Source organism: Balaenoptera physalus (genome assembly GCF_965194825.1).
Source record: "Balaenoptera physalus genome assembly, chromosome: 20".
NCBI lineage: Eukaryota > Metazoa > Chordata > Mammalia > Artiodactyla > Balaenopteridae > Balaenoptera > Balaenoptera physalus.
This window is the reverse complement of record NC_138901.1, coordinates 25,928,945-25,954,773: the sequence shown is the minus strand read 5'-3', so window position 1 is coordinate 25,954,773 and position 25,829 is coordinate 25,928,945. Positions and strand designations below refer to the sequence as shown.

Genomic DNA, 25,829 nt, shown 5'->3' with positions numbered 1-25,829 from the left:
CTCAACCCAGGGAGACCCTCCTCACCTCATCCCTCGCCCTCCTAATTAAGGGAACAATTTGAGGTCTAAAGGGGGAAGTAAACTCCAAATCAGTTTAATAAAAGAGTAGAAATCATTCTGGGAATTGGGGAAATGCAGTCTCCCTAGTAACAGCTGAAGTCACCAATAGTCTATTATAAAGACTAGAAGGAAGGGGGAGGAGAAAATGTGCCTCAAGTTATATTGTCAAGTGCAGTGGTTGCTTTGGTCTCAGCTCTCCCAATTCACTCTGCTCTCCAATTCATCCCTGAGCCTTGCTACCTTCTCTTGTGTAGCAGAAAGAGGAAAACTTTTCAGATTTCCTGGTGGCTCTCCCAGCCCCAGCAGAAAGGACTGGGAGAAAAAGCAACATGGGTCCTTAGGTTCCCAAGTCTCTTCCTCCTTAAAAGAAACTCCACTGGCCTCTGGCCTGAGGAGAAACCCTATGGAGCCTGGATTCCTTGCTAAGCCCATAGCTGAGTGAAACACAAAACAAACAAACAAACAGTGTAATCCACATCTGAAGTAACCTATGGCCTATAGGATTATCTGGTTGACCAAATTAAAGTCACCAGAGATGGTCTGGGAAGACCCAACACCAAAGTGAAATATAGTTGATTTCCTCTTTTCTATAATCTATTTAGACATATAGGAGAGCAAGGAAAACACAGGCATGTTTAGTACTGAAATGATCTTTGAGAGATACTGATCCCTGTACCACTAAGGCAGGGAGACCATTCTAATCAGAATGGGGAAGTGTTAGAAGTTTGCACCTAATTCTGGCCTTTTCTATGGAGGAAGCTGCTTTAGCTGGGGGTTGGCAGGAGCAATCTAACAGTTCTTTCATTAGGCCCTCAAGTGCCTTTCTGCCTGCTCTCCCCAGCCCAGATCTTGAAGACCAAAGTTCAAGATCAAAGATTGGAACTTAAGAATTTAAAAGATATTCAGGGTTATAATTTTTTTCTCCATAAGAAATGGTTTCTTGTTGCTGTTTTGGGGGAGGATGCAATCTGAATTCAGTGCTGTTTGTTTTACTACAAGCTCATTAAAATGTCACAAATCTGGCTGAGAACCATAGGCTATGGATGGTGCATAATGTACTGGGAAGACTATTAGTTTTGGGGCCAGAATACTTGGGTTCAAATCCTTGCTTGGCCATTTCTTAGCATTATGGTCCTGGACAAGTTTCCTGGTTCCTCTGAATCTCAGCCTCAGAGAAGAAGAATGGGTTTAATACTGCTTACTTCACTGCATTGTTAGTAGGATTAAAGCAAACAAGAAAATATAAACCATAGAGAACTCTATAAGTGTATGATATTGACATTACATGCACATTCTGAAATAGTGTGAGTCAGTCTTCAGTTTTTTAATATAACTAGCATATTAAAATATGGAAATATGTGATAGGAAAATAGCACATGTGCTATATCTTTATGTAACATATCACCATATATTGTACAATATGTACTTTATCATATGCAGATTTCATTGAGAATTCAGAAGGCTGGCTCCGTTTAGGCAAAGGATTTTCTTCTAAACTGAAGAGTTTTTTTGAAAAGTAAAGCCTAATATTTTATAATCTATAACAAATCCAAATGATTAAAACTGCAGCAGAGGGACTTCCCTGGTGGCACAGTGGTTAAGAATCCGCCTGCTAATGCAGGGGACACAGGTTCGAACCTTGGTCCGGGAAGATCCCACATGCCACGGAACAACTAAGCCCATGCGCCACAACTACTGAGCCTGCGCTCTAGAGTCTGCAAGCCACAACTACTGAGCCCTCATGCCACAACTACTGAAGCCCGCGTGCCTAGAGCCCGTGCTCCGCAACAAGAGAAGCCACCACAATGAGAAGCCCGTGCACTGCAACGAAGAGTAGCCCCCGCTCACCGCAACTAGAGAAAGCCCGCACGCAGCAACAAAGACCCAATGCAGCCAAAAATAAAATAAATAAATAAATTAAAAAAAAAAAAAACTGCAGCAGAAAGATTTGAGGTTGGGTATTAGCAAGAACTTCCTGACCTTCCAAATTTTGGAGAAAAGTTTTCTAGATGTTTTCTCTCTTCCCTTGAAGGGTTTAGCTTAGAAACTGTCCTTCCCAAGGTAGGGGTTGAACCTGACTTCTGTGATGTCAGAATAGGATGTAAACTTTCACCTGGAGGGAAAAGTAGGTCAGAGAGTCGGGATCTTTCTAAAAGGAAAGATTAGAGAAACATGAAGAATTGAAATAACTTTCTACTTAATTGGGTCTATCCAAGTATGGTGGTTGCAGCCAAAATACCCGCAGTGGAGAACTTACTGAACACCCATCAAGCTGAATTTGTATCTGAATGACTGTCCAGACTGTGATTTTTCTGTGGTGGTTGGGAATTAGAGAAGGTTTTAGGAAGGCACTTTTACTGTTGACTCTCTCCTCAGAGGAGGAAGCAGTTTGTTAGATCTCCTTCAGGCACCAAATATCTGCCTCACCACTGAGTGTGGAGAGGGATGGGGGTGGGGGAGCAGGAGGGCAGAGCTGGGCTGGAGAGGTCAGTGGAGGATTTGGGCCACACCAGCCATAGCAGGTGAAGGGAACGATGTAGGGCCCGAGAGTCTCCTTTCTGCAAACTGAGGACATGTACTTGATAGACCATATTTCAGGAAGATGTACAGTGGGGCCAGTGAGTGTTTGTCAGAGACTTGGAGGAAAGGTGGGCAGGGGGTTCAGCAGAGCTCTTTAGGGGGACCCAGAATTTGTACCTATGCTCTGATACCCTAGCAACCAGATAAAACCTGACCACAGGGGACTTTTAAAGTCTAGTACACTGGGAATTCCCTGGAGGCCCAGTGGTTAGGACTCCATGCTTCCACTACAGAGGGCAGGGGTTTGATCCCTGGTCCTGGTCTGGAAACTAAGATCCCACATGCCTCGTGGAGTGACCAAAATAAATAAATAAACATTAAAAAAAATAAAGTCTAATACACCATGACAAAGAAGTTTGGTGCCTCTTTTTGTATAAAATGTCCTACTCTTTTTCAAACAAGAGTAAACATAACCAAATGTTGGGGAAGGTGGCAGAGAATGAAAGCCAGAGGAAAACTTGGCTAGGACACTTTTTTTGTTTTGTTTTCATTTATTTTTTTTTTAATTAACTGTTTTTAAAAAGAAAAGTTTAATTAAAGACCAAGTTTAGTTCAGAAACAATGTTCATCAGGCAATAAATTAAGCACCCTGTATAGTGGACCAGAAATTCTATTTCTCTGCTGCCTTTACAGGAGTAGCACCACAAAGGTGAAACTGGTAGCATGTAATGCTCGAGTACTTGGTTCACATCTTGCTGAGTGTTGTGTCCCCCGTGCCCAGCTCAGGGCACGTAGTGGATGCTCATTAAACACCAGGGGGAAGTGACTCTGGGGTCTTGATGGAAGAGTGAGAGTCAGCCTGCAGGATCCCGAGACTTAAAAGGGCCGACCCTTGAAATAAAGAACACTGTCTAGCTACAGATGGTTCAGAGCTCCCTGTATGATGCTTATTCTCCTCTTTTAGCCCATCAAAATTTGCATTCTTGGTCCTCCTGCTGTGGGAAAATCCAGCATCGCTGAAGTGTTGTCCAAATACTACAAACTGCATCACATTAAATTGAAGGATGTCATTTCTGAAGCCATAGCAAAACTGGTAACACTTTTAACTACTTTATTGGGAATTTTTATATTTTTAGGACACTTCTTAATACTCATATTCATTGAATACCTGGCACCTGGCACACAGCACTACAACCAATTACATGCTTGTTGAAAAGATTTCTCTCCCTGCTTTTAAATAGTGATTGGGGCATGATTGTTTGTGTAAAGATACAAATTGAAATTTGTTAAAATGGCTGTACCAGATACTTGGGAGGTGGGCTATCATCAAACATCAAGAGTCACCACCTCCATTTAAAAGCACATGACACCAGCCATAATAAATATTTGATACATTGTTTGTGAAGTCTACTGAATATACTTTTGGCATATACTGACGCAGAGAACATTAGAGGCATTTAGTTCTTCCATTTATTTTATAGTTAGAGAAACTGAGGTCCGGAAATGGGAAGGGATTTACCCTGGCATAAGTTTAAAAAAAAAAATTTTAATGACTCATGGTTATCATGATTGCAAATAATTCCTCAATCTAACGGTCTTTTGCTTTCACCATAATATTAATGGGCCATTCTTCTTAAAAGAATGACTCACCAAGAGCAGGGCAGACTGACCAGCAGCTTTCAGTACTGCACTGAAGCCTTCCCACTCCAACCACAGCCAGTTTATAACCAGTCTGTGCTACATACCACTCAAGAGGAGTCCTGCCCCATCAGGATAGGATAAGTGAGTACAGCCACCTGGCACTGCCCTCTAACCTGCCATCACTGGGGGGTCTGCTGCCTTATCTGGGAAACCATCCTCTTCTCCTTCCTTCTCCATAGCCAGGCTGGAAAACTCAGGTTAAAGAGGATGACCCTAGAGATGAAACAAGGAAAAGGAGCTAATTTGGAACACAGGCATCCTGAATCCTGGCCCCTTATGAATCCTAAATTGCCAGGCATTCCTTTGAATTTAAAATTGGTTGGGATAGAAGAGAGGAGTCATTTCCTTTTGGAAATACCTTGCCTCTTTGTTCTGCTCTGGTGGCATCAGAGATGGTGAGTTACGTGAAACACGGGACAGAAGAAAGAGAGGGAGGCTGTGTGTTGCCTGTAAAAGGAGTTCTAACTCCTCTCTAATTAATAATCAATCAAGGGAAATGCTGGACCTCCTGCTTCCCTGGATTGGTTGCTTCTCACTCCCAGGACACACAAAGTACCTAGATCTAAACAGGTAGATTGAGCCTTTTGTTGGGCCCTCCACTCACTTTGGCAGGAAGGATTAGGGAATGATGCAGCCTCAGGCAGGAGCTGAAATTCAGTGCCCTTTGGGCCACTGGTTTGGGTTGGGGTAGATTGGAAGGCAGTGGCCAGGTAAAGTGGGTCAAAAATTCTTAAGCATGGGAGGAAGGCAGGAAGAAAGGTGGCATTATGATCCAGCAGTACTTCTCAAACTTTAATGTGCATATAGATTACTTGGGGATCTGCTGAATTGAGATTTTGATTCAGAAGATTCGGAGTGGGGCCTAAGATTCTGCATTTCTCTAACTAGCCCACAGATGCAGCCGATGCTGCTGGTCCATCAAGTCTCTTAGAGAACTGGAGCCTTAGAGGCCCCCGAGTACTGCAGACCAAGCCATGATTCCAGGAGGTGAATTCTCTGCAGCGGAGCAGATCCTGCATTTTTGGCAATGATCAAGGGTGCTCTCCTTCTGACCAAAGAAAGCCGGAAGGTGGGCAGTCAGCAAGGTCCTTCTGGTGTTCTCGCTCTTTGCTATAGCTGAAAGAGCATTTTTAATTAGACCGAATTATCTAGTTTGGCTGTCCACAGAAATCAACACCCCAGCTGAAATGTCTTTATTTTGTTGGTGTAGAGATAGCCATGTGCTGTGATTTCAAAGATGTTAAACACTGTCTATGGGCATATTTTATGGAGAAATAAACACACAGCCCAATGAGATGTATAGTGTGGTTTTAATAGATTATATGTTCACTTATTTATGGGGAAAATAAACACACAAGCCAATAAGCTGTGTATTATTACTTTAATATATTGAATTTATTTCATACCTATATATTTTATGAGGGAAAATAAACTAATAAGATACATGATATCATTATTAATAACACATCTAATTGTTCTATATTAATTTATTTATGAAAGAAATAAGTGCAATTTAACGTGGCATAACATTATTTAATGCAGGAGATGAATTCTATATTAAGACAGTTTAAGGGATTGATTAAATTCCAGCAGAATAAGATGTGTGTGCTTCCCACACTGAGGGACCAGGTTAAAAAAATATGCAAGGGCCTGTCTGGTCCTATATGTCACGACCTATGTTGGCTCCTGGCTCTTCCTGACAGTTGTTGCCTCTCGGTGCCTGGTACTCCAAGTCCCCGTCCTGCTGGTTCAGGGGAAAGTCTGGGAGGCCTGGGAAATAAACTGCTTTTCAAGAACGGCAGCATCTGCTGGGGAGGTAGCCCTGTGGTGTCTGTTTCTGAGCCCGAGAAATATTAAATAAACCTAAGGAGGATGGATGGCTTTCCAGGGCCCTTTAAATCTCCACGTTCCCCGGAACAAACCAGGAGGCAGATGGGGCGATCGATCCTTGCTTCCCGCTTACCGGGTTTGCAAGAAGCCTGGCAAGGTGCGGTGGGGGATAGGAGATAGTGTTGAGATGGCAAATGAAGTTGTGGGCAAAGACAGGTAGGTCTGCACTTGGAGAAAGCTCTGGCCGGGCATCAAATCCCAGAGCGAAGGATCAAAAGTCAGATTCGGCTAGGCAGACCCGGGCCAACAAGATCCGCCGTTCACCCCCTCCCACTCCCACCCCCTCGCGGACTCTCCGTCCATCTCGCGTCCTCAGCATCCGTTGGGCTGATTTTTTAAACAATACAAAAACCAAAAGGAGGCTCCCGGGCTCCCTTTCTTCACTGGCATCTGGATGATCCGGAAAGGCGAAGGTGGGTGCGGGGACGGTCCCCGGGGCTGGCCCCGCGCATCCCGAGGCGGCTGTCATGGCGGCCACAAGCTCTTCCTTCGCCCTCCCTGCCGCCCGGCCCCAGCGCCATTTTGAGCATCTTCCTTGCTTCCCTGTGTCCCTCCCGCGTTCCTCGCTCCTCCTTCGCTGCCTGCAGGCCAAGCGCCTCCCAACGCAGCCCGGGATTCCCGGGGCTTGTCGCCCGGCAGCTCTTCGGACTCTCCTCCCAACTCCAGGAGCCTTAGGGTGACTGAGGGGCCCGAAGAGCATTGGTGCCCGGCCCCCGCTACATTTTCCACCCGGTCTCCTTTCTTGTCCACTTGGAGGTCAGTTACCATCCCTGGGCACAGGCCCTGCTTCCCCAGAAATCCCCCGACCCCACTCCACTCTTTGGCCCTGCCCACGACCCCAGGAGTCGGGTCCCCAGGGGTCCTGGAAAAAGCTCCTCCACCCTGCTTGGGGCACTGAGGCGAGAAGCCTAGGAAACCCTAGGACCCCTCCCAATCTAGCTGAACCTCTGCGCCTCCCACCACGACCCCGAAGCCTCTTCTCCTGGCACCCACTTCAGTTGGCAGCGCACCCTCTCCCCCTACGTTTATTTTTAAGCAGAGCCAAAGGCTATCTGTTAGGGGGTGGCAACAAACGCCCAATCTCGTCAGAGCTGCGGGCGGAGAGGCGGGCGGCCAAATAGGGCCCCTTTTGTACCACCCGGGCTTAGTCGGCCCAGGGCCAGACAAACCTGGCGCTGGTCCTGAGGGAGTGAGGGCCGGCCTAGGGGGTGCGAAGAGGAAAGGGGCTGGGTCCCAACACAAACACTCGTTTTCGTATTATAAAGACATTTATTTAATCTATGAAAATAATGTACAATAAATACTTTTCCCTTTTCCTATTATTAAAGAGTTTTAATAAATAATCTACGATCTAAAACTTAAAAAAAAAAGAGGAAAATAGGTTCCTCTAGTTCCTTTTAAGAAAGCACACCCCCGCCCCCGCGCCAGAGTTTAATTATTCCTGAGATTTCGTTGGAAGGACTCTACCAAACGGACTTTTTCTGTGTGACTTTTAAAAGACGCCCGAGTGCCCAGTATTTTAAAGAGAGAAGAAAGGAAGTGGATTAAACGGTAATTCAATAATACCTGAATTTTAGCAAAACACATAAAGAAGTCTACACAGCTCGGGGAGGGGGATCCTCGGCAGCCGTGGGGGGCGGGGGTCGAGGGCCGGGAGGAGGAAGCAGGTTATTAGGAGAACTGCAGGTCGATGGCACAGAGGGTGCTGGTGAAGAAGTCCAGCTCTTCCTCGGAAAAGGGAACCGGGCTGTCGAGCGAGCCCTGGAGGCTGGGGGAGAGGCCTCCGGACAGCTGGAGACAGGAGTCGGCCGCGAAGAAGCTGAGGTCGGGGAGGAAAGGTGAATCCTGCCGCTCCGGAAAGGCGTCTTCTGGCAACGGCTCCGGCCCCAGCCCGCCCGCCCCGCGCAGCGCGCCGCCCGGCCTCCGCGCGCCCGTGTCCTCCACGCGAGCTGCCAAAGGCCGGGGGCCCGAGGCGCTCGGAGGCCCCGGCGCGACCTCGGGCGGGTGACAGCAGGCTTCCCGCGCCGCCTGCGAGGCGGTGGGGCGGCCCGGGCTGGTCACGGGCTCCTCGGCGGGCTCGCCGGTGTCCTTCGGCGCGCCGGGGCAGGCTGGCTCCTCGTCGGGCGGCTCTCGGTGCTGCGTCTGCCGCTTGTGCTTCATGCGTCTATTCTGGAACCACACTTTGACCTGCCTCTCGGTGAGGTCCAGCAAGGCCGCTATCTCCACGCGGCGCGGCCGGCACAGGTACTTGTTAAAGTGGAATTCCTTCTCCAGCTCCAGCAGCTGCGTGTTGGTGTAAGCAGTGCGCAGCCTGCGCGCCCCGCCGCCCGCGGCCTCCTGCAGTCCCGGCCCATCTGCAGGGAAAGCGGGCTGGGCGTCAACGCGGGCCGTGTCCTTAGCCCAACCTCGACTTGGTTGAAATAAAGACTACCCCATCCGCCCAAAACAATATCAGCAGCACCCCCGCCCTGACCGCTTACCAAAGCGGCTCGCTCCCAAGGCTCTTGCCTTCTTTCCCGTCCCTCTCTCGCCTCCAGACTCGGCCCGGGTCAGGGCAAAGCATTCAGAGAGCCGCCCACGAGCCACGCAGGGGGTGGTAGGAAGCGGTTCCCTTTCTCCCCCAGAACCTCAGAGCCCCCTCCCAGGTCCTCTGAGTGGACCCCTCATTTCGGCACTTTCCAACTCAGCCTGGGGGAGAGGGTTCATAAAGAAAGATTGTTCCTCACCTCCTTTCCTCCCTAGCTCCCTAGCTCTCAAATTCCCCCTCTTCTCCTAGAGCTGGGGTAGATGGGACCGAATCTTTTCCTGCCTCCAGATTCGACCCCAGCCAACAACACTCCTCCACACAGATAAAGGTGAAACCTCAATCAAATCCTTTTCTTCTAGCATAAAAAAAAAAAGCTCTTCCCCAACCAGCTTCCAAAATCTGCTGTAGAAAGAAAAAAAAAAAAAAGTGCAGGCAGCGGTCAGGCCTGAACCCCATGGGTCTTTTCTGCTTCCTCGTCCCTGGAATCGACGGGGGCAAAGAACCCCAACAGGCTCGCCAGCTTTTCTACCTCCCCCATCGCTCCTTCTCCCCCTTTCTTTCTAGCTGCCCCTCACCCCATCCCTACCGCGCTTACCGACCTGCGGGCGATCCGACCCCGGAGGCCGGGACGGAGGAGGCGGCCGGGGGAGACGTGGCGGATTGGCTGGGTTTCTTGGCGGATTTCTTCTCTTTCATCCAGGGGAACTCAGGGGCCATGGGGGCGGCGGGGAACGGCGGCGGCGGCAGAGCGGGCCCATCTTCAGCTCGCTTTTGGCTCCCGGGTCTCTGAAGGGTGGAGGCGCCGGGCTGGAGGCTGGGGAAGGTTTGCTCGAAAGGAGGAGGAGGAGGAATTAATGTCGACTCCTTGATTGATGAAGTTTGAAATGTCTCCAAGACAGCGGGGAAGGAAGTCAGACACTCGGCGAGCGATGGCTGGCTGTTTATAAACCCAATCTCCCTCTCAAATTCAAAATTCATGGCTTTCAATGGTGGGGGAGGGGGCCTGCTGGGGGGGCGTCAGGAGGGAGGATCGGAAGGGACCCCCCCTCCTGCCCCCCCCAGGTCTGTGTGATGGAGCGATTTTGGGAGGGGAAGATTTTGCTTTTTTTTTTTTTTAATTTTGGTCCTTTATAATTGTATATTGCTGATAAATACAAGCGTATGGGGACTCTCTCTATTAAACCCAGGACTCCGGCGAAATTGCAGGGAATTCATGGTCACGGGACCGGCCTTGGCCAATCGCTTGTCTGGGCCTGGTGGAAAACAGAGAGCATTATTTGCTTTAATTGATTCAAAAACTCTAGAGGACCATGACCTGGACACCATGAGCTCCCCAGTCCTACACTCCCTCTCCCCATGCCTCCCTTTCTCCAGAAAAGCTAAAGGAACCTTTTCCTCATCCCCTTCAGAGGATGGGAGGTTCTGGAATCCCAGGAAACGAGAACCTAAGGGAGAAATCATCCTCTTCTGCAAATATTTTTAATAGAGTAAATTAAAGCTTTCTTTACAAGGCCAGCAGCATTCTCTTCCCCTCCCCTCCCCCCAAAAGGAAGCTGAGTGAGGATCTCAATGTGAGAGGAAGAGGTAGTAAAAAGAGGCTTTCGCCTTTGGGAAAGGTCGGTGTTACCGTGCAGTAAGCAAGAGATTTGCAAGCATCAGCACCACTATCCCCAACCCACCCCCCAAAAGCAACAGATAAACCTTGGGAAATCGACAAGCACTCCTAGCTGACACAGAGGGGTGAGAGAGATAGTGAGGGGCCCTTTTGCACCTCTGGCCTACATAGCTGTGTGGTCTCAGTTGCATTCTCTGCCCAGCGTTTGCAGCACTACCCCTGCCCCTGTGTCTACCTGCCTCCTCACCTGGAGGCATCTGCACTCCTCTGTGACACCCCCAACAGACAGGGTCTAAGATGCATATGCACCCACCCACTCAAGCCTCAAGCCTGTATCTGCATCTATATCCAGCAACAGGAACAAGAACCAAGGTAGCCACCGATTTAACTTAGAGAACTCTCAAACCTCAGGTCAATGTATGGGGTGGAGGTGGGGCTTTTCCCTCTAGGAATCCCCCTGCCATTTTTGCCATTGTATTAATTAATATCCCTGACAAGATAGAATTCCCTGAACATGGAGGGTGTGAAAAAATAATGACCACTGAGATGATATTCCATTTCTGGCCCCTGGGGGGAATTGTTGTTGTTTATTTCTTTTCAGAGGATCAAGATAGTATGAACTTTAGGGAGTGCTGTAATTTACTGGAGGGAAGGGATACAAGACTCAGGACCCCAAGCAGTCGGTGGGAAACTAGATCTCAAAGCAGAAAATGAAAAGTCGATCTGGGGTAAGATTTTTAAATAAGTGGGTCAGAGGGACCGAGAGGAGATGAGGCGATCAATCTTAGCCCCCCTGACAGCTCCCTCGGATGGCATCAAAGAATTTGGCTCTTTGGGAAAGCAGAGGGAACAGCCGAAATTCCACATCCCTTTAAAAGGCCTGGGGGTGGGGGGTGTTAGCAAAAGAGAAAGGTGATTCTGGGAGAGCAGGGAAACAGATGGGAAATGGGGACAGAGGAAGGGCGCTGGGTTGGGTGGAAAGTTTGTCTGGAGAACTCCCACGGCTCTGGCCTCCCCTCCCCCTCCTTGCTCGCTGCCTCCTAGCAAGAAGGAGAAGGCTGGTTAGCAGAGAAATGGCAACTCGGCCGGGAGCTGGAACTAGAAACTTTCTGTCAATGTAACAGACGCGTGGGTGGTGGTGAGTATTCATCCGCGTGGGTGGTGGGTGAGTAAAAAAAGACAGAGAAATCTGAGGAAAAGTGTGGGGTGGAGGAGAGCCAGGAGGAAAAAAGGGGAGCTGGAGGCGAGGGCTGCAGGGCAGGGGGCGGCAAGCTCTGGAGGGTTCAGATCCAAGAGAGCTGCTCTGAAAAACTGGGCAAACTTGCCAGAGACGATTAGTTGTATCCAACTCAGCTCCAAATAAAGTAATTTTTGCTACTTGGAGGTGAGGATGGGGGTGGCGGTGGGGAGTAGGCAGAGAAGAATCTGAAGAGTAGTTGTCTGGAAGTTGTGCAGTGAGGCCTGAGAGGGTTCTTCCTCCGGCCACCCCCTTGAAAAGCCCTGCAAGTTTTTTCACAACCTCTCCAGCTGGCTGCAGGGTTGAACGCTTCTCTCCGCAACAACTTCGGCTGTCCCTGCAGGAAATACGGCTCTCTCTAACCCTGCTGACAGATTTTATGGCCAGATTAGAGAACAGCAGAAAACTTGGGTGTTAAAAGGGACCAAGAGAACCTTCCTTCCCCGAGACACTGCTTCCCCGCCCCCTTGTTGTGCTGTGAATCTTACAGCACAGATATTTCCCCCTTGACCAGATATTTTCCCCTTCCCCCTGCTTAGCTAGGGCCTGAAATCCCTCAGAGGGAAGGGTAGGGGACACCAAGCCAAGGCAGCCCTTATTTTTCTTGTTTGCAATTACAATTTCAAGCCAAAGCTCTGTTTTTCAAACTTGAGCTAAACTCTGATTTGGCCTGCCTCTCTCCTGCTAGATAAATAATCTATCCACTCTACCCCCAGAGCCAAACATGGCGCTTCATCTAGTTACATCATTCAGAAAATGTTACTCAGGGAAGAGGAAGAGAGAGAGAAAGACAGAAAGAAAGAAAAACCCTTGAGCATTATTTGATCCCAATCAAACTTTGCACGCTCTTATGCCTTTAAATTATAGCCTGACCCAATGCTAAATTGTTTGCTGCTTGGGTGAGCCTAGTCCAGTTAAAATCCTACTTGGTGGTGGTGGGGGAGTGTAGAATTCAGGTTGCTTTTTTATTGTTATTTATTGTTGCATAAAGACTGTAATTACTAACCTTGGACTGCCAGGATGCAACATAAAAATGAAAATCAGCTCTCGCTTTAAGGCTGAGGGCCTGGAACGATTCTCACCGACACGCCCCCCCCCCATCACTATCACCAAATATATGCTCCTAATTAAGCAATGCGGGCGCATCGCTTACAATTAGAATTATGCAACTCTTCAGCAAGCAGCCATCGCTTCTCTTTCAACGAATTAGCTCCATATTTCAGCCGCCCTGTCTCCTCGCTCTTATCGGCTCCAGCGACGCGGCGGTGACATTTCATCTTTGACAGACTCTCTCTATCCTCGCTCCAATGTGATAAAAGTTTTATGGAACCACGACTAAGAAATGAAGTTTTCCCAAGGATCGTGGAAACAGAGCAGCACATTAGCCTGGGGACCATTTTATTTACGCTTGGATCCAACAGCTTCTCCTACCCTCCTCCTCTCCCCTTTCCCTGGCAGTGGAAATCAAACACGCCTCCTCTCCCTCCGTCCTGAGTTTTATTTAGTGATTTAATTTCACTTTAGTTTTAAGGTTTGACCTGAGAAGTCTAGGCCTCAGATTTTTTTTTTTAGATTAATCATTTTCCTTTGTTTTCATTTTAGACCCAATGGTGGTTGGGCTTCGGGTCACGTGACGACTTCTTTGTCGCTCCGGAAGAGAACTGTGAATTTTAGGTTGCGTGTAAGAAGCAGTAATGGGCCAAGTTTTTGTTGTTGTCCATGGGGTGGGGTGGAGGGGGTGGGGGGAGCGGTGAGGAGGTTGTGGCCAAAGAAGCAAAAAGACAAAAGACCAATAAATGAGAAAAACTGAGAGGCAAAGAAGCCAAACAGAAAGATGGAGAGAGAGCGCCCAAGTCTCCTTTCCCGCCAAACTTGTTACTTATATCTTAGCTAAAGAAGTTGGCAGAATGTTCCAAGCTTGTGTGAGAAAAACCAAATAAACCTGAGACACAGATGGGGGAGGTAGGGGCCTGAGCAGTAGACTAAAAAGGCCAGGATAGGGTCTTCACCATTCTTCTTCCCTTGGGGGAAATCTGGCAGTCAGCAGCCTGCTGCTCTGCTATCTAAATTGGACCACCAGGACAAGATAAAATTGATAACAGAAAGTTTATTCAAGAATTGTTTGACAGACAACCCTTTTAAGTAAGGAAAAAAGTAACTACAGAAGAACAAAGAAAGTTCCAAGAGGGAATTAACTCTAATTCTACAAATTCAGGACTATACAGTGACAATTAGGAGCTGAGTTCATGCCTTTTAGAACTAATTACAATTGCTCATAAGTACGAGTTTAACATAAATCTACAGCTCTTTTCTAGAGTACAATATAACTAAAATAGCTGGTTTTACATGACAGGGAACACAACATCCTTTATAACAAGTAAATACTAAAAAAAGTACAATTTTTTCCTTTTTCCTCATATAAATACATAAGGTAGGGGGATAAATAATACAAAAAAGGAAAATATTTTAACAGGCTATAACCAATAAATATATATGAAAATGTTCACTAGAACACACACTTTTTGAGCAATGCTGGACTCCTGCAGGCCCAGGCATCTCTCACAGTTGTTTTTATATCCATTAAAATGTAAACTCTAAGTGCAACAAAAGTGTCCTGTCCCGGTTGAGCAAGGCACACAGGCCCAGCTGCAGACCCCGCCTGGGACAGACAGTTTGTTAAAATATACCCTGTTTTCACGTTAAGTCAAGAGAGCAACGGAAGAAAAGAAAAGTGTAGAACCTCGTGTCACCGACTGCTTTCTGTGGAGAGAGGGGGATGGCCCTGGAGCTGAGATGCGAAGCGGCAGAATGGGCAAACCTTTAGTCCTGACAACTTGCCTGCCCTCACCTCCCAGCTCTGCCATAAAAGAAAAAATATATATATATATATTTATAATATAGACAGCTCTGACTTTCAGGATCTCTCACCATCCCTGAGCCCTCTGAAGACTGTAATTGATGGGGGCGGGGTATAGATATTAATGTCCTAGAGCAGGAAAAGTGTGGGACTAGAAATGGAGGGAGTGCCCAATCAACCTCAAATCGATTGACAGAAATTTGAGGATTCAGGGAAGTGGGAGGGGTACGTGCTTTGTGCCCTTGGTTTTGAAATATGTTTTAATTTTTTTTTTAAAAAAGGAGAATTGCCAGGAAAAAAAAAAATCAAGATTTGGGGGAATTACCCACATAGACGGAAGGTAAGTTGGTTGGTTGGCTGGTGATGGCCTAGCCATCTTGTCTGTTTTTTAAAATGTGCTTCTCTGCCTTGTTTCCCTATCTCCTCTTTCTCTAACCCACTCTCGAGGGTGGAATTCCAACTGGGTATTGCTGGAGGCCTAGGATTGATAGGGTCATCTCCAATCTGCTGTAGATTCCTTTCCAATGGGTTGGCAGGTGGACTTAACAAGAGCTGCAGGACTTAAAAAGCAACTTCTTAGGCCAGGGGAAGGGGAAGGAACTCCAGGCCCTTTCTTCCCGGGAAGCCTGGCTGCCACCTCCCTGCCTCCTCTTTCAGACCTCCAGGCTGTCCCCCAGAATTCCACAGCCCCCGCCCCTCCTGGGTCTCCCCCACCCCAGGACCTGCCCCTCAGCCCCCCCTCTCCCATCACAGGTGTGTTAACTTGGGCGCTTCTTGGATTCTACCCTGAGGAGGAGGCGCATGGTGAGAGGAGAGGTCTGTGTAGGTGGGGTGGGGGTCGCAGGGTCCGTGGTGCTGGCTGGGGGCCATAGGGGGTGCCCCGTTGTAGTCCAGGTTCCCCGAGGGGTGGTGGGAAAGGTGGTTGAGGCCGTAGAGGGAGGGGCCGGCAGGGGGCGGCAGCGGATCCGCGTAGCCGCCCCCGCCCACGTACACCGGGCTGCCCTGCATGGTGGGCGTCCCGTAGGCGCCCCCGTTGGCTTGGAGGACATGAGGCTCGTAATCGGGCGCCGGGGTCGGGGGGTACTTCTGAGGGGCGCCGCAGCCTTTGAGGGGGGGCTGGTAGTTGGAGGGCAGCGCATAGGCATTCTGGTGGGCTTTGCCGAAGGCGGGCGGGGACGGGCTCTCGTAGCTGGGGGTCATGGAATGCAAGGCGTTCATGAAGCCGGCCGTGGACTGCATGGGCTGCGGGGGGCTGCCAGCGGGGGAGGGGCCCCCCGAAGACGAGGCCAGGCCCTTGGCCTTCTGGTCCTTCTTGTACTTCATGCGCCGGTTCTGGAACCAGATCTTGATTTGCCGCTCGCTGAGGTTCAGCAGGTTGGCCATCTCCACGCGGCGCGGCCGGCACAGGTAGCGGTTGAAGTGGAACTCCTTCTCCAGCTCCACCAGCTGCGCGCTAGTGTACGCCGTCCGCGCCCGTTTGGACGCCGCCGACCCCGGGGGGCTCTTGTCCCCTCCCCCGCCGCCGCCGCCCCCGCCGCCGCCACTGCCTCCTCCTCCGCCGCCGCCGCCGCCGCAGCCCTCTGCTGGATCCGAGGGGGAGGGGTGGGAAGGGGAGAAAATGAAATAAAAGATAATTACTGAACACGCCGAAATTGAATGCATCGTTTCTTAATAAATCCAGGCCTGGACTCGGAGCACCCGCCGCCCTCCCCTTCGCGTCCCCGCCTCCTCCTCTCACCGCCCCCCCACCCGCCCGTCGCATTAGCGGACACTCTATAATAGTGGCATTTATTAAGAGACCTGTTCGCCTCTCGCTGCCCCAGCTTATGAAAATTTGATCATGTCACGCAGACAGAGCCGCATGGCCATTTATTTAGGGCTGGATTTTCTCGCGCACGCTTCCTCCCCCTTATCCCCAGTTCCAGGTGTGGCAGACACTCCTCCCACCCCCACCCCGCCCGGTCCTGTGGACCCGGCAGGTGCCTGAAGAGAACCCCGGGGGGAGTCTGGACATTCTGGGCAGGGCACGGAAATGTGGGGCGAAGAGGCTGTAGTGCCTGGAGGCCAGGACCCCGGGCCGCCCGAGCGACTGTGATTAATGCCCACAGTAATCATCCTTAATAATAATCAATCGTTGACGACTCTGCGTCTACTGGCAGCGTCTGACTCTGCGGCCTTGCGAAGGGCTGAGGCCGAGCACCTGGACTTCTGGACCTCTCAGAAGCTCAGGTGGAGGGGGCTGGAGGGAGAGGGTGTTGGCGGGGTCAGGGGTCATTAGGTGGTGGGGGGTACGGGGAAATGCGCCGCTGCCGCAGCCACCTGATATTGTTCCCAGGCCGCCGCCTGGGCGCCTAGGGGCTGGGTGCTAGAATAACAGTGACATTCCTGGCCCGGACAAACGCTGACGACGAGGAAGCCAGAGAGCCGGTACCTGTGCCGGGGGAGATGTTTTTCAGCTTGGACGTTTGCCTCGACTCTTTCATCCAGGGGAATATCTGTTTGGTGAGGGTGGAGTTGGAGCCGGGACCGCACTTGGGGGGGCCGCTTTTGCTGGGGCCGCCCCCGTTACTGCTGTTGCTAGTGGTACTGGTAGGTGCAGCGCTGGGCGGGGGTGAGCCCGGCGGGGCGGGCAGGGGCTCGGGGGCCAGCCCGGGCCTCATGCAGCTGCCATTGAGCTCCTTGCTCTTGGCGTGCGGGGTGGCGTTGCCCAGGGACTGCAGCGAGCACGCTGAGCGCTGGTAGTCACCCTCCAGGTGCGTAGCGGCCTGGAAGGGGGGTTGAGGGGGACCGTCGTAGCCGAAGCCATTGCTGCCAGGGTACGAGGAGTAGCCTCCGAAGAGTGCAGCCGCGGCGTTGTCGTAGTAGGTGGCTTTCTGCATCGCTGGGCGAGGCCCGGGCGGTGGGTGGCAACTTGCAAGGGCCTGATACCCTCACGACCGGACATTGGCACCCCTGGGGTCACGTGGCTCGCCGGACCCCCCTCCCCTTTCTGCCCCCCTCCTCCCGGGGTCTGTTCGTAGCGGTTGACCTGCGGGGTGAGAGAAGAGACACAGGGGGAGAAGAGGACTGGGGCTCGAATCCATCTTAGGAACTGAAAAGGGAACTGACATCAATAGGGTTTTTCTTCTCCCCCACCCAACATCTTCACAGCAGATGCTGAGGCCACTTCCTTGACCTGAAATGGATTTTTCTTATTGCAACCCTTTAATTTTAAAAGAAAAAGCCCACCAGTTTTCATTTCCACTCAAAAAATAAGGACTCGACTCCTTTGGGGACTGCCTAGATATAGAATCTTACTATTGCAAGGGACATTGCTTCTCTCCTGCCTGCACACTAGCCCCTGATCTCTCCTCTTCCCTCTCCCTACACCCCCCCCCCAATCTGGGATAGGTGTTGGGGGGGTGTTGCAGACTCCAAAATAAAAGCATCATCAACACCGTCCTCTGAGCTGAGAGGCCTCCTGCCTTTGCCTCCATCTAGGTTCCTTTCATCCAGAGTCTAGCCTGGAGAAAAAACTGAGTATCTCTGAAAGAGGCAGGAGGGAGAAGCAAGTTGAGCAGGGAACCTTCTGGTGTGAGGGATACTCTCTTTCCCCTCCCACCCCACGAAGACTGTAGCCTGACCTAGAAACTTCCTGAAGATTTTTAACCTCCAGAGCCAGTGGAACTGAGCCTCCTCCATGGCCTTGCTGCAGGTACCAATACCTCCAGTCTGAGTCTTTTCTAGCCAAGTCTGGGACCCCACAGCCAGCAGCCCCCATGGGGCCCCCAAATGGAACAGGATTGTTTCCCTGGCGGGGCTGGTTGGTGCTGTGACCATTTGGCCCAGGTCTCCCCCCACCCTCTGTTTTTTTTTTCATCAGGCTTAATTTTTTCCCCGCCCTTTTCTTGACAGTCTGTTTCCTTTGATTTTTCTAAAGAAGAAAAGAAGAAAGAAATTGGATAACTGCTGGACTTTTCTACTGAGAGATGGGAAAGTGCTTTCTAAAACAGAAAATTTTTCCCTAGGAAAAAAGAAAGTAAACAAAGCAATTTGAACAATATTATTCTCTGGGTTGGAAACTGGGTGCCCCTGTTTACTGAAGTTCTCTGAGGCCAAAAAAAAAAAAAAGATTATTTTAATGCAGGCTTTTAAAAATGTGCTGGAAAAATAAAGGTTCAAGCTGTCATAGGATTTTGTGTATTTCTTCTGAAACTTCTGACTGCATCCCCCCATCTATCTTCCCAACCCCTCACCATCACTTTTCATAAAATGTTAAGACTGACCCTCTCTTCTGACATATGAGTTTGGACTACTTAAATCCCATTCAGCCCAGCTGGTCGACTCCAAAGAAAACTAAAAATAGGAAAATAAAACAGAATGGAGTGCAGGTGAAGGAAATCCCTCCCACACATAAACCCCCTTCTTAATGGCACAGATTTATACTCAAAAGGGAGCTGGGTAGCCTTGAGTTCTGATTGGGTTCTGGGAAGAATTTGTTTCTGGGAAACACGCATGGGTCTGCAAAGCAGCAGATCCTTCCAGGGAGGAGGACTGGAGTTCAATTGACCAGGCTGACCCAATCCCTTTATTATTATTACCATTAGCCTCTGATGATTTAACCAAAATTAGCTTCGGAGTAGCCCTGGCTGAAGGGGGAATTAATTAACAGGCATCAGTTGAGTTTGTTATTAATAGATAGGAGAATGAAATAAAACTGTTGGAGGGGGTTGGCTGGCTGGGCCCTGGCTTTATTTAGTCTAAATGATTGTTACAGCAGTAATGATGATGATGATGATGATAAAACAATAATTTGACTAGACGCCTGGGGCTGAAATTCCTGTCGCTCCCCCTGCAATAAACTCGCAAACCATCGCAGGACCGAGGCCAGGCGAGTGTGGGAAGCAAGAAGCCAGAGACGTGATAGGAAAGAATGGAGATTCCGCTGGCGGCGAGAAAGGGCCGGGAAGGTTTGCGGACAGAGTTAGCCCCTGGCTGCCGCCGCCGGGCTGTCTCGGCTGCTGCTGCCGCGGTGGCTGGCGACGAGCTATGTTGGCCCAAGGAGGAGAAGAGAAAGCGTTCAGGACACGGAAACGGTTAGCAGCGGCAGGTTCCAAGCACACCCGGCCGAGGGCCGAGCCCTAGGGCGGCAGCAAGTTTGGGCGCTGGAGGTAACCGAATTAAAAGACGTCTTAGCAACTCCGCACCGGGACTTTGCCAGGCCGGACTCGGCTGGAGGGCGCAGAGGCCTGGCTGATGGGACAGTGAGAAGAGGGAAAGGTGCCAAGGGGATCCGAGATCTGGGGATCCAGGAAAAGGGGGGGTGGGGAGCAGCTCTACCAAGCCAAACATGTCTATTTCCCGTGCCTCCATGTTGGAAAACTCCAGGCTCCATATGGCTTCTCGGGAGAAAGGGAGGGAGGGAAATAGACGTGGCTCCCGGCTTCCCCCCAGGGTCTCGCTGAAGAAGGGCGGTGAGCCACCCCAAGAAACCCACCTTTCCAGGCACACCCCCGAAATCCTGGGAGAGTAACAATAGCTGGGAAGCCCTGGGAGAGGGGATAGGCCACCGTCCAGGACTTAAAAAAAAAAAAAAATAGAAGGAAGAAAAATAAAAGAACAAAAAAGGAAAAGAGAAAAAGGTTAGGCTCTTCTTAGCAGCGGGGCAAAAATTCAGCCCTGATCTGACTGCTGAAAGAAAAGAGAAGAGAAAAGGAGAGAAGCAGGAAGAGAGAGGGAGAGGGAGAGAGGGAGGGAGGGAGAGAGAGAGAGAGAGAGAGAGAGAGAGAGGGAGAGAGGGAGAGAGGGAGAGAGGGAGAGAGGGAGAGAGGGAGAGAGAGAGAGAGAGAGAGAGTCGCTGCGTGGAAGGAAGCTTAAAGCTTGTGAACTCTTCTTGAACCGAGATTGGAGTCATATGGGCCATAAATCATTGAGACATACTCTCCGCCATTCACAAACTGATAGCCTATTTCAGTCCAGCTTACCTTAGCCACCGATGAGGGGAGAACAGGCAGACATAATATATATTCACATCGAGCCCCAGCGCGAGCGGCAGGCGAGAAATCTCCCCTCCTTGAAGGCAAAGGAAAAAAAGACCACTGTTTAAAGCGGCGTCGCCCCCCTCCCCAACAGCCACCCCGGCTGGGGAGCCTGAGGGGCAGACCGGCCAGAGGAGCCGCGCGGCGTCCGCTTCAATTCACTCGGCTTAGGAGAGGGGGTGCGCAGGAGGGAGGGGGTGGGGGAGAGGGGAAAAAAATAGAAGAAGACCAAAAGGTGCTCGGGCGGCTCAGCTCGCTGAGAATCCAGCTCCGGGCTCCGGCACGGCCAAGCCGCCACAGTGTGGTTGCCCTATAAGACTGGTACGCCCTACTCTCCGTAACAATGGCCTCTGCTTTTGCACAGGGAAAAAAACCACACAGACACACACACTCACACACTCACTCACTCACACACACACAAGCTCACACACACCCCCACCTCTCCCCCTTTAGCAAGCTTAGATGCCTGATAAGGAAGGAAGGTGATGGTGGTGATGGGAGAGGGGCGACATTTTGAAAACCCCCCCCTCAGTTTAAAAGAAAAATGAGTGAGGAAGGAAAGGAGGTAGAGGTTTTGAGTTTTGTCTTTGTTTTTTAAGGACAGGTAAATTTTTAAATTCAGATTTTGGCGGGGGAGGAAGAGGAGCGCAAAGATAAGGCAAAGCCCATGGAGTTCACAGCTCCCCCCAGCACCACTAGTAAACCCTTCCTCTAATTGGAGAAGTAGCTTGGGAGGCCCTAGCCTGGGGGGGGGGGCGTTTCCTGGGTGTCCCTCTGCATTCATTCGCAGTGGGAACACTAGGACTTTTTTTTTTTAAAGTAGTTTCACTCTTGTGGGACTGGTGGCTGCGTCTCTGGCCCTCTGGCTCTGTCTCCCTCCTTCCGAGTCTCCCAGTCTCTGTTTCTTCTCTCCCCCACACCCTCTCTATTCCTCCTCTATCCCGGCAAATCTCCTGGCCCAGTTTCCAACCTGTGTGGGAGGGTGGGGAGCCAGACCTCTCTTTTCTTTTTAACAGACCACCCCCCCCCCAATTTCTGAGAGCAGACAACAAGCGGTGAGTGATTATTTAAAGAATCCAGACCATCTTGTAGGGGGAGGGGGGTTGAGGAGAGGGTGACAAAAGGAGAACCTTGTGTTTAGCTTGAGTTCCAGACACGGCTGCCAATAGAGAGGCTGTAAGAACTGCATGAAGAAGTTTCTGTTGAGATTCTCACCTCTGGATAGGCAGAAGGGGCTAAGAGGTGATAAGGACATTTGTACTTCTAAGAAGATGAGAAGAACCAGCAAAATGGCTTAATTTTAAATGCACTGGCAGAAGAGATGGAGGATAGTTATTTATATTATTATTATTCAGAACAAACCTGTTAATATCTCTTAGCTCTACAAGATTTAGGACTCTTGGAACAGGTGAGGAAGACTACAAAAGCTCAACTTTTCTTCGGGTGTGTTTTAGAAGGGCAGGAAAAGGCGAGGAAGCCTGTAGGAGGAAGACAGGAGGCAAGAATGTAGGTGTCTGCAGATTTGGGGTGGGGGTGGGGAAGAGCCATTCCTGGCGGAGGAAAAAGACAAAAAGAGCACCAGGACTTCTCCAAAAGCAGGAGTGTCTGCAACTCCGCCGAACTGCTGACTCGGGCTTAGAGGATAAAATAGAAGGCCGACAGTCTCTCTGTTCTACAAAGGCAGCTTGGAAAACTTGTTCTCTTAACTTCTCCGTAGACAGAGCCAGCCACTACCTTGTGACCTCCTGGTTAGAATCCTTGGCTTTTGCCTTCTCCCATCTGGATGCACCAGGAGAGAAGGGACGGGGAGAACAAAGGTGAGAGATGGTTTCCAGCTGTTGTCTCCCCTCCAGGAGAGGGTGGCTGTGTCTGGCAAAGCTTCCCTCACACCCCATAGCTCCCCACTCACAGGCTTTTCTTTGGGCTGAGAAAGGGTCCTACTATCTACTCTCGTAGGGGGTGGTCCCTGGCTTCCTCCGGCCCCCACTTCTTTCAGGCCCACTAAGTCAGGCTTCGTGGGCTGGAGCAGCCAGTTTCCTGGGGCCCTGCTGAATGGGGGTGGAGGGGGGGACCCATGGCCTCCCTACCCTCCAGCAAGGAACTGCATGAAGAGTCTCCCGCTGTGATGTCCTGAGGATCCTGCCGCCTGCCTAGAGAGTTGGTGGCTGAGGGAAGTGTGGTGGGGAGGTGAAGACGGAAGGTGGAAGCCATTTTCTGTATTTATTAGTTGTATCAAGAAAAGAAAATGCCCAAGCCAGACCCAGTGCTGGTGCTCAAGCCAGGACCCTCAGAGAAAGCAGTCAGGGCTACAAAGAATCTGTCCTGAGATCTCTGGACCCTGGTTAGAGACCTGCTGGATTGGACCTTATATAGCTTTGGGCCTGGTGGGTCAGGGACTTGCCCATGGCGGCTTCTAGAGGCTTTAGAGAACAGCACCTTTGGGTCTTTTCCTCCCCAAATTAAAAAGTCAAGAATGTACCTCAGACCCTCCAACTCTCCTAGCTGTTGCTACCACTAGCTAGAGAAGGTCATTGTGAAATTAAGAGAAGAGGAGGACCTGTTCACTTGTGGGACTGCACAGCTTTGCCCCAAGGAATAAAAAGAGAGCCCAGGGGGCACACAACTAGCTGCGGGCCTGCAGGAGGATCGGCCTGAAGCTAAGCTGAGGGGAGAGGGGGAGAGTAGTTTTCCAGAGACAGCAGGGGACCCCTCCCCTCTCGGAGCTTCAACTCATGTGGTCCCTTCTGGCTACACAAGGAGGTGGGGTGCAGTGGGGTAGGAGCAAAAAGGAGGGCTAGAAGGAAGAGAGCTAACCTGGAGAAGATTTTCAGAGCACACGTACCCCCAAATGTGGTAGGAAATGGGGTGGGGGCTTCTTAAGGAATTCTGAGAGCAGAGCCTATTCGAAATGCTTGGGACGCAATTAGATCCCAGTTTGGTTTCTTTCTTGCCTTTTTTATCCCTTTCTGGCTGGCCAATTGCCCCTGTTTGGGGCTGGGAAGGTGGCGGGTGGATGGTAGAACTGGCAACCCCAGGACACCCATTTCGTTTGAGGTGTTGCTGCAGGCTGGGGACCTTCCAAACTTCAGGGGATAGGGCAGGGGCAGTGAGGAGCCTGGGCAGGGACCTTGGGGTGGGAAACACCAGAGGGGTCTGAGGGAAGACTTTGAGGTCTGGAAAAGGAGGAGAGAGGGATTTATCACCCCTGACAGTGAAGTCGTGATTTAGGCGCAGACTAGAGAGAGAAGAGGGAACAATCTCTTCCTGGATTCAAGGAGGGAAACTTGAGCAACTTACCATGTGTGAGAGACAGAGAGGGAGAGAACATGAAAAAGAAAAATTGAGAGAAAGATTAAGACACAGGTAACTTAGTGTAATCTAATAAGGGCAGAAATTAATAATAAAGGCAAAAATCAGAGAAAATGTCCACCTTCCTAGACATTCTTTCCTCTCAGGTTCAGTTTCTCCAGAGCTAGAACACTCGCTCCCGCACTCCCCTCCCCCACTCCTAATCTGTACCCAGTACCAGGGGACCGGGCCCTTAAAACCCCCTTGAGGGATCACTGGGCGCCCATCCTTCAAGGCCTTCAGGAATCATGTCTCTCCCCCCAAAAACCATCAAAGAGCAAACGAAAATTCTCCTCTCAATAAGGACAAACTGGCTGGCTCCCTTAAAATCGATTTCTGATATCAGCCTTGGGATGACCAAGGATTCCCCCCTTCCCCAAGCCCCCAGCTCAGCCAGCCCCAAATTCGCCTGGCCCACCGGGCTCCCTGAGAAGCCAGGACCTGGGAGTCGGGGAGGGGGGCGGCGGCAAGGCTTTTAGCGATCTCTTTCTTTCTGGTCCAGTCTGGGTTCCCAGTCCCACACTCTTCCAGCTTCACTGCCCAACTTTGTGGCCTCGGCAGAGTCGTGAAAAGTTCACACGCACACACCCGAATCTCCATCGCTTTTAAATATTAATAAAGATTTCCAAGCTGGGTGTTGTAAAATGGGAATTGCTACTGCAAATCGCTCTTGGTATTTGGATCCCCAACTCCCACCTCTCTAAGATGCCCGAGCGGGAGGGAACAAAGGGGCTGAGGAAACGAGAAGATTCCGAGCCTGGGCGGAGGCCCGTGTAGACCTGGCTCAGTAGAAGCTGAGATTGAAAGAAGAAAACGGCCGCTAAGATTGGAAAAGAAAAATCCGAGCTGAACTCTCCCCTCATCCCAGGCGTGGGAGCGCGAAAAGGAGGCAGGACAAAACAGGGTAGCCACGAGGGTTTGCAAAGTCTGCTCGGTGACCAAGGAGGCCGCACCAGTGGCTGATGGTGCTTAAGGCAAAGTCGGGAGTTGGGAGCTGGCGGCGCCTGGATGGGAATGAGCCTGACTGAATCGGGGGTCCCGCCTCATCTAGAAGCTCTGTCCTGCCCTGGCAAACCCCACCCCGGCGGATGTCGAGACAAAGGTGGGCAGAGTGGAGAAGGCAAGAAGGAGAGGGGAAAATCTTGGACAGCTTGGGGAAGGGTGGGAGTGGGTGTGGGGTGGGGTTTGCTGGGGAAGGAACAGAGAAGCAGACAAGAGAGGAACAGGGCCCAGCCCGCTGCGAGGGACTGCGCAGGTCTCTCCTGACAGATTGGATGTCTCTCCCAGTGACCTCTGTTCAGCAGGCAATAACTCACCGGATTAATGACCAATCAGCGGAAGGCCTCCCGAATTGCCTCTGAATATAAAAAGTCAGAATGGGATAGGGCCAGAATCTGGGCCTGCCGGCCCTTTTGGTTTTTTTCTTTCTCTCTCTCTCAAATAGGGTTTGGGGTGAGGCTCTAAGAAATGGATTATCTGGCCAGAGACTCTGATTTCCAGAACCCCAAAGATGAATTTGTTTCTCATCTCTTCCCACTTCCTCCACCAGAATTCATATCCTTGACCACACTTCCCAAGGCAGCCTGGAAGCCTCCCCTCCTCTGCTGGCCTCCTCATATCCCTGATCCTACAAGAAATCTCCCTTCTCACAACCATGCAACTTCCGAGAAGCCCCCATCTCTTTTGAATCTTATTTTATTTTTTCCCAGTTAGGAGAAGAGATGGAAAATAAGAGCAAGAATAGGACAGGGGTCATCCACCTTGCAGGCCTTCTCTGTCCTGGCTGCCCTGGGAGGAGACCTGGTATAGTGCTGTGGTAGCCTGTGTGTGTCCTCTCCCAAGAAGAGGGGGCCCAAAGGCCCAGGGGTCAGGATCAGGCTGGATGTAGTGGTGGTGGCGGCCTGCTGTCATAGAATCTAAATTCTGAAACCACAAATCAGTCCCTAGGCTATACTGCCAACAACTCCAGCCTCAGCTCCCATGCCTGGCGGGGAAAGTGCCTTTCTCTGAAAGGCTGAGCCCCTCCTTCCTTAGCACCCCCTCCAAATGCCAATCTC

The 25,829-nt window shown here is 50.6% G+C and overlaps 2 protein-coding genes and 1 long non-coding RNA gene across 14 annotated transcripts in view; 1 reads left to right on the top strand and 2 right to left on the bottom strand.

The window, feature by feature from the left end:
* Positions 1 to 7,420: 7,420 nt before the first annotated feature.
* HOXB2 (homeobox B2) lies at positions 7,421 to 9,808 on the bottom strand. The gene is made up of 2 exons (XM_082440622.1): positions 9,298 to 9,808; positions 7,421 to 8,525 (listed from the first exon to the last, which is right to left on the bottom strand). The coding sequence occupies exons 1-2, from the start codon at positions 9,674 to 9,676 to the stop codon at positions 7,843 to 7,845; spliced, it is 1,062 nt and encodes a 353-aa protein (XP_082296748.1). The 5' UTR covers positions 9,677 to 9,808; the 3' UTR covers positions 7,421 to 7,842.
* A 778-nt stretch (positions 9,809 to 10,586) lies between these two features.
* Positions 10,587 to 19,988, top strand: LOC309649951. 7 transcript variants are annotated; one of them, XR_014257367.1, is made up of 7 exons: positions 10,587 to 10,685; positions 10,915 to 11,041; positions 11,358 to 11,451; positions 13,153 to 13,231; positions 14,689 to 14,747; positions 15,161 to 15,223; positions 15,750 to 15,879. It is a non-coding gene; the product is annotated as an uncharacterized lncRNA (long non-coding RNA). The 7 variants fall into 7 exon arrangements; XR_014257364.1 differs by lacking the exons at positions 10,587 to 10,685; positions 10,915 to 11,041; positions 15,750 to 15,879 and adding exons at positions 17,888 to 18,101; positions 18,302 to 19,988 and having other exon boundaries at positions 11,051 to 11,451; positions 15,161 to 15,211; XR_014257365.1 differs by lacking the exons at positions 10,587 to 10,685; positions 10,915 to 11,041; positions 15,750 to 15,879 and adding exons at positions 17,888 to 18,101; positions 18,302 to 19,988 and having other exon boundaries at positions 11,051 to 11,451.
* The window catches only part of HOXB3 (homeobox B3), a gene marked incomplete at its 3' end in the record, with an annotated part of 53,931 nt that continues 43,256 nt past the window's right edge, over positions 15,155 to 25,829 (bottom strand). For 5 of the 6 annotated variants that reach the window (XM_082440617.1, XM_082440616.1, XM_082440618.1 and 2 more), the window contains 3 exons: positions 20,371 to 20,458; positions 16,839 to 17,435; positions 15,155 to 15,990 (listed from right to left, as the gene is read on the bottom strand). In XM_082440617.1, coding sequence (XP_082296743.1) covers positions 15,155 to 15,990; positions 16,839 to 17,286 — 1,284 coding nt within the window. In that variant the 5' untranslated portion in view covers positions 17,287 to 17,435; positions 20,371 to 20,458. The remainder of the gene's footprint in view (positions 15,991 to 16,838; positions 17,436 to 20,370; positions 20,459 to 25,829) is intronic. The other variant, XM_082440621.1, reaches the window with a different exon arrangement.